At 55.8% G+C, this 7,274-nt stretch overlaps 1 protein-coding gene across 1 annotated transcript; it reads right to left on the bottom strand.

Annotated features, from left to right (window-relative positions):
* Positions 1-249: 249 nt before the first annotated feature.
* LOC122191848 (bromodomain-containing protein 4-like) lies at positions 250-6,922 on the bottom strand (the record flags this gene model as incomplete). Its single annotated transcript, XM_042892250.1, has 4 exons — positions 6,782-6,922; positions 5,216-5,534; positions 3,008-3,145; positions 250-464 (listed from the first exon to the last, which is right to left on the bottom strand). Coding segments are annotated over exons 1-4 (692 nt in total), but the record flags the coding sequence as incomplete, so codon positions are not given.
* Between the last annotated feature and the right edge of the window lie 352 nt (positions 6,923-7,274).

The raw sequence follows: 7,274 nt of genomic DNA, 5'->3' as shown, positions 1-7,274 counted from the left end.
TTGGTCGACCACTGGTCAACCTGTTGACCATTACTGGCCCCTATTGGTTACCAGGACCCACTTGAGCTCATTGTCAACTGTTGGTCAACCGTTGGCCACCAGGACCCCCAGGTCCTTCCCCACAGCGCTCCTTTCCACAGCTCGGCCCCAACCCAGACAGATGCTGCGTCGTTCCTCCATAGGTGTAGAAGCCTCCTGTGATGGCAGCCACCCCTCCCAGCTCTGCTCCACCTCCAAACACGTTCCAACCCCGCTCCCTGCTCACTGCTGGAGACGTGGAACACGCCTGGCCCCAATACCAGCCCCCAGCTGTGGCTGAGCGCCATACCTGCTTCCTTCCGTGCGCGTCCTCTCCCTTTTGTCTGGGCTATAACGATTTCAGTTTCTTCCTGCGTCATTTCGGAGATTTTCTGCAGGAAGAGCTTTTCTAGAGCTTCTGCCATTAAGACTATGTCATCTCCTGGCTGGAGGAATGAGAGAGAGCAAATCAGGCAAGGCACATCTCTACAAGGACTGCTACATCTAAACAAACCAAGATCGCCACGAAGATTTTGCCCGCGCTTTTTTCTCCGTTTCACACCAAACTTAATCATAAAGACCAATTAAAAACGAAACAGGAACAATTCGGGGTGGTTTTTTGTGAGGCACGGGTGGGATGTGGAATTCAGACTGCAAACTGTAATCCTTATCATCTCCCAGCTCTGCAAGTCCTGTAGCTTTCGAACACCGCGATCTTTCTTGGCCCTGTTTCCATTGCCACACAGCCGTCCTGAGCACACAGCAAGGAACAAGAAGAGTCCTCATCCTGCAGTGCTGTAAAGGCATGGAGGGACGAGGGGCAGGGAGCTGTGCAGGGCGCATAAGGGCTGATGGCAGGACAAACTGAGCTGTGCTGATCAGTGCAGGCAGTGCTGCTGTCTTCTGGATGGAGGGAGAAGGAGAAAGAGAAGAGGGGCGCATAAGGGCTGATGGCAGGATAAACTGAGCTGTGCTGATCAGTGCAGGCAGTGCTGCTGCTTTCTGGATGGAGGGAGGAGGAGAAAGAGGGGAAGAGTGGGAGATGAGGTGGAAACTCTTTGCTGCGGCGCTGGCACTGCTGCCCATTCCTGTGCTCCATCCCTGGAGGTGCCTGAGGCCATCCATCATCCTGTGCTTCTGCCACCTTTCTGCACTCTCCCAATGCAGCCCACTGCATCATTCTGTGGTCTGTAGGCCCTTTCCAAACCAACAGATTCCACCTTTCCACGGTTCTGTGATCTCCAAGGCTCCTTATAACCCAAAGCCGTGCTGTCATTCTACAAAAAGAAGACTCAGGGTCCCTACAGGCTGTCATTTCCCCCTGACTTTGCATCCCTCAGCAAAGCACCCATGTGGGAGGAAGATGGAAGACGACAGCATCAGCTCTGAAGGAAAAGCATCCCATGCACCTGGGAAGGAGAAGTGAAGGAAGAGGACGGCTGGTGGGGATGGGGGAGGTCGACACCTTCACAAGTCCTTGCAGGCTGGGAGCAGGAAGCTCCATTTGCAAAGGCCAAGGGAGGTGTGAAGGATGGTGGTGAGAGGACGCGTCCTTTGGAAGTGCTCTGCAGCGACGCAGCTGCAAACTGCAAAGCTGGGCATCAACACTTCATTGACGAGCTCTGAATTAATTGCCATGAGTGCATGGCACTGGGCTGGATGTTTGCTCTCAAACACGATGGGAAATGATGAGAACAGGAAGAACCGGCCAGGAATCCAAAGCAAAAGGCACCAACAAGGCCTGGCAGCTGCTCTGAAGGCTTGTTTCACAGCGAAGGAGGGCATCCAAGAGCCCAACGAGAGCCAGGCCTGATGGAAGATGAGAAATGGTGACAGTCTGCAGGCTCTGCGTGGTCCAAAAGCCATTTCTTGAGAATGGAGAACTGGGAAGGGTGAGGGAGAAAGGAATGGGAAGGCACTGCAGTGGGAAAATGGGGAGATGGGGGAATGTGGCAGCAAATAATGCAGACACGGACGGTCTGAAGCCTTCAGAGCTTCATTCCAGCTGCACTGTGTTGGCTCAAAGCAGAGAAGGCAAAGGCCACAGGCATTACTTGGAAGGACCAGAACAGGACAAGAACGTAAAACCCAAATAAGACTCAAATATCTGCAGTAACAAGCAGTGCCTGCCGGGGCCTGAAGTTGTTGTGGGTTAAAGAGGGAGCGCAAACCTTGGGAAGTCACCCCCAGTGGTCAGCGTGGGTACGAAGGAGGAGCTCTGAGGAAGAAGAAGAGACTTTGGGGAGTGAGGAGTGGAGGAAAGGAACCACGGAGCTGCCTGCCAACCCTCCAGCGAGCGGCCATGGAGCTGGAACAACACATCTGGAACCAACTGGGTCTTGTGCAACGTTTCTGAGAGGAGGAAGAGGAGGAGAACGCGGTCGAATGGAGGGTAAAGCACCAGGGAGAAGAGCTGGGAGGAACGGGGAGGGCAGGAGCTGAGACGGGGCTGAACCGGGGCAGGGCTGCAGGAACGCCGCGCTGCTGCTGCTCTGAGGACAGCAGCAAACTCCCCATTGGGGGCCGTTGCTCCCAGACGAGGCTCTGCAGCACCTCCAGCTCCGAGCAGCATCTTCCTGGCACAGCCTCTGCCAATGTGCTGCTTTCCCATCTTCGCACAGCACCCAAAGGCCGCGCTGATGCTCAGCTCCTTTCCCCAGCCCATCGGCGGTGAACGCGGCGCTCCCTCACATTCCACATCCCCTCCCTGCACCCCCAGTGGTTCCGTAACTGTTCACACAGTGCTTTCCAGGATCTTTCTGCTGTCTGGAGGGGAATCTTCTGCAGTGCAATGGAAGCAGAGCCGGGCAGGACACCGCTCCAGGCACTGCTCTCTGCAGCGCTGTTCTTTCCCCCACGTCAAAGTTATGAGCTCCAAAGCAGGCAGCCGCAATTTGGCTTTTCACAGAGCTACAAACAACACAACGGACCTACGGAGCCTGCAGAGACCAGCAGATCCCCTCTGAAAACGCAGAGGAGCTCATCGTACCTTGTTGTAGATGTAACAGTTTGTAAACATCGTGTTAAAATCCTGGATACATTCTTGAGCATTCCAGTAGTAGTTATTCTCCAAGCGTTTCTTTATTGTTCCCATGTCCATCGGCGTTTTAATTATCTTATAATAATCCTGCAGAGGGCAGAGAGGCACAGAGATAAGGATGGGATCCTTATTGTCCCCAAACTCAGCTCCAAGAGGATCCAACCCCCCTCCCCAGGCCACTGTCTGAGTCATTTATTGGGCAAACCCCCACAGAACGCAGCAGGGAAAGGCGAGTGGGGAAAGGTGAGGGGTGATGCTGTGCTTTCCTCAGGGCTTCTGTGTGATTCCCCCTCTCAGGGCCACAGCCACAGAACCAGCATTGGCTGCGTGGGATCATCGTGGGGCTGAAAACCCACCTTGGAACAACTGACCCTGAGGTCGCGCAGCCGCACGCGGAGAAGGGAGGAAATAAGATTCGCTTTCAGCCCCTTAAAGGCATCCAGGTAATACGAAGGAAGGTGCTGCTATTTTTAGGGAGGACTGGAAACGCCGTTGCTATAGAAGCAAAGCTGTCTGTGGGGTTCTGCTGCCAAGAAATCCGACAGCTCAGGTGTTGTATGATGGAGAACAGCTCATCTCCTCTCTGCTCTGCGCTGGGGAGGCCCCACCTGGAGCACTGGGCTCAGTGCTGAGCTCCCCAGCTCAGGGCAGGCGGGGAACTGGCTGGGAAGGGCTCACTATATTCCACCTCCACCCCCACAGGAAGAACCACAGCCCCATCGGTGTGGAAAAGCCAAAGAAACAGAGCCCCCAAAGCCCTCAATGCTTTGAGAGCGTTCTAAAAGATCCCAAAATGTGAACTGGAACCCAAAGCATCAGCTGGGCCACAGCCCGGCTGGAGCTCCTGTCCCCATTCCTGGGTGTCTGAGGACATCAGTGCTTTGCTGCTTTTCCTAAGAGGAAAGCTGACGTGTGCCACGGTTTGTTCAGGGGCATTTTTAATGGGATTTCAATGGACAGAGCCCTGGAACAGAGAAGTGGTTGCGTCTCCTTCTCTGCAGAGCTCCAACCCCCCGTGCACTGCAGGGAATCATAGAACCATAGAATCCCCAAGGTTGGAACAGACCTCAAAGCTCCTCCAGTCCAACCGCTCACCTCTTACCAACAGCTCCCACTGAACCACGTCCCTCAACACAACAACATGGGGACACCATAGGGACACATGGGGATGCCATAGGGACACATGGGGACCCATAGGAACACATGGGGACTCCATAGGGACACATGGGGACGCCATAGGAACACATGGGGACTCCATAGGGACACATGAGGGTGCCATAGGGACACAGAATCATAGAATCCCCAAGGTTGGAACAGACCTCAAAGCTCATCCAGTCCAACCGCTCACCTGTTCCCAACAGCTCCCACTGAACCACGTCCCTCAACACAACATCCAGCCTTTCCTTCAACACCCCCAGGCTCGGTGCCTCCCCCACCTCCCTGTGCATCCATTGCAGTGCCTGACCACCCTTTCTGAACAGCAATTCTTCCTCATGTCCAGCCTGAATCTCCCCTGCCGTAGCTTGAAGCCGTTCCCTCTGCTCCTATCCCTGATGACACGAGAGCAGAGGCCGCCCCCCAGCTCACTGCAGCCTCCCTTCAGGCAGCCATAGGGAGCAGTGAGCTCTGCCCTGAGCTCCTCTTCTCCATGCTGAACATTCCCAGCTCCTTCAGCCTCTCCTCATCAGCCCTGTGCTCCAGACCCCTCCCCATTTCATTGCCCTCCTTTGAACACGTTCCAGGGCCTCAATATCTTTCTTGCAGTGAGGGGCCCAAAACTGGACACAGCACTCGAGCTGCGGCCTCACAAGTGCTGAATACAGGGCACAATCACCTCTCTGCTCCTGCTGGCAGCACTGTTTCTGATGCAGGCCAGGCTGCCATTGGCCTTTTTGGCCACCTGGGCACACTGTGGGCTCATGTTCAACCGAGCATCAATCAATACCCCAGGGAGTCGCTTTGGGGAGCTTGGAATGGGGAAGCTCCAGACTCCAACCCCAATGGCTCTGGGTTCCCATCACCCTTCAAGCCAAACCATCAGCTGAACTCAGCAAAGCCTCAGCACCTCCTTCCTCAAGGCTCCCTTTGGCACAAAGGTGAACGCCCGCCCTTCTCCTTCCTCCCACGGGGGAAACCTCCCCACCCTCATCTACTCACGGGGAGGTTCAGCTTGACAGCATCCACGGGCTGCTGGAAAGGCCACGCAAACTGGTGCTTCCATAGCGTTTTGAGCACCACTTTGAGCAGGTACTGCAGCTGGTTGGTCTGCCGCTTGGGTTTGTTGGGGTTGGAGGTCTCTGGAGGAGGGGGGTTGACGCCGACGGTGCTGCCTTGCTGCGGTTGCGCCTGCGCCTGCGCTGTCGACATCTGGGTGGCTTCGAGGCCGTCGCCCATCACTGGCAGATTTCTCAGTCTCGTCCCGGGGCCGCTCTCTGCAGACATGCTATTGATCCCATTGCATTCCTCACCAGACACCCTGCAAGAGAGAAAGGGGAAAGGTCAACTCCCGGCTTCGCTTGAAGGGCTGCGGAGCTGCTTACAAGGAAGCAGGGTGGGTTTGGTGAGGTTGGCTCTGTGCTTTGCAGCCTGTGTGAGGGAGCACAGCGACCAAACCGTGCCAGGATTCTGCACCCTGGGGCAACAAAGGGTGTTGTGAGGCCTTGTTTGCTGTCTCACCCAGCAATCAGCCCCATAGGGAGCTCTGGTTCCAGCCTTGTTCTCACCTCATCTGCTCAACAGTGCTCCATTAGGAACTTTGCTAGGGGGCAAAGGAGGCTCAAAGGAGCAAAGCTGTGGGCACAGAGCTTCAGCTCCGGCCAAAACCCAAAGGTTTGGTTCAGCTGGAAGAGCACAAGAGGTGTTCATTCAGTTCAGTCCATTGCAGCGCTGCAGCTGCCCCCCACCACGCCAGCTCCCCCCAACTGCGATGCTCAATTCCTTCCGTTAGGCCAGCGTTGAGCTCCTGCAGCGCATCACAGGAGCCACACAGCACAACCACGCAACCCCACAACCACGCAGACCCCCCTCTGCTTTTGCCACGTCACTCCAACATCATCCTGAAGGCCAAGAAATGGATAACAACGCGTTTCTATCGGCTCGGAGGCGTTGTTGCAGGGCTTCACTCAGCCTGTCTGCCTTTAGAAGCAATGGGAACCAAGTCCTGACCATGAACTCGCACCCTGACCGACTGAGCACACCCCGAAGCTGCGCTGTTGCTCCCTCACTGTTTTCAGGGTGTTTGTTTTTCACCCTGGGCAAACGGAGCAGCTGAAGCTTAGCATTAAAGACAACAGTGCAAAGTTTGGTGCAAAGATTGAGTTCAGCGGGAGCTCTGCCGTTCCAATGATACCCGGGGAAAGCGAGGGAGGCACCAGCAGCCCTTTGACGCAGCCCTCGGGGTCACTGGGTGCTTTTTCAGCTGTCTGACAGCTGCTGTTCTCAGCTCTGTGCCACCTGGATGCCCCCATCTGTGCCGAGGTGCTGGCAAGCATCTGAGCTCTGTCGCCTGCTGCTTTCCTGCCCCGTTAACACAGTGACCTGCCTGCACACACAGCGGGATTGGGGACGCAAGGTGGATTTGTGCTCGTTGCCCAATCCCTCCGATTCTGCCTCTGAGCTGCGCTGAGCCGAGGCTGGGATGCGTGGCATGAGGGCCCTTCCCTGTGTGACAGCTGGTGGCCAAGCAAAAGGAATCCTCTGCACTCACTGCAGGGGCTACGTTACCTTGTAGGATACATTGCCATACAATTTTGCCCCAGAAAATGATGCAGGGTCAGAAGTTGCTTGGCTTGTCCATCTATCTTCCGTGGCTTCAGGCACAAATGCCTTTAGATAGAGTATCTGATGAAACAAACAAAGCAATTAATCGGAGGCGTCGGTGGGAGGCATCAGAAACGAAGGCACCTCTGCAGGCCCTGCCTTTGGCACGCAGCACAGGTCCAGCCCCGGCTCCGAGCAAAGCAAAAGGGGTCTGCAGACACCTTTGGGTCTCTGCCGGCAGGAGTGAGGGCTGGGAGCTGCTGCTGGGGGTTCCTCCTCCGATCCCTCACCTCCAGACCCACCGTCGGCTCTGCTCCCTCTCCCAACAGCCCTCCGAGAGCCGAAGGTCAGAGGGAGCCGAGGGTTTTTGCTCAGCCAACAGGTCCTGAATGCTTTCATTGCCTCCTGTCGCACTCAGCGTCGCTTCCAGTCCCACCTTCCGCCCTCCTTCTGCCTT

The sequence above is a fragment of the Lagopus leucura genome, unplaced genomic scaffold (genome assembly GCF_019238085.1).
Source record: "Lagopus leucura isolate 7727_CA_CO unplaced genomic scaffold, USGS_WTPT01 57556-0_obj-0_obj, whole genome shotgun sequence".
Lineage (NCBI taxonomy): Eukaryota > Metazoa > Chordata > Aves > Galliformes > Phasianidae > Lagopus > Lagopus leucura.
This window is presented reverse-complemented; position numbering and strand designations above follow the sequence as displayed.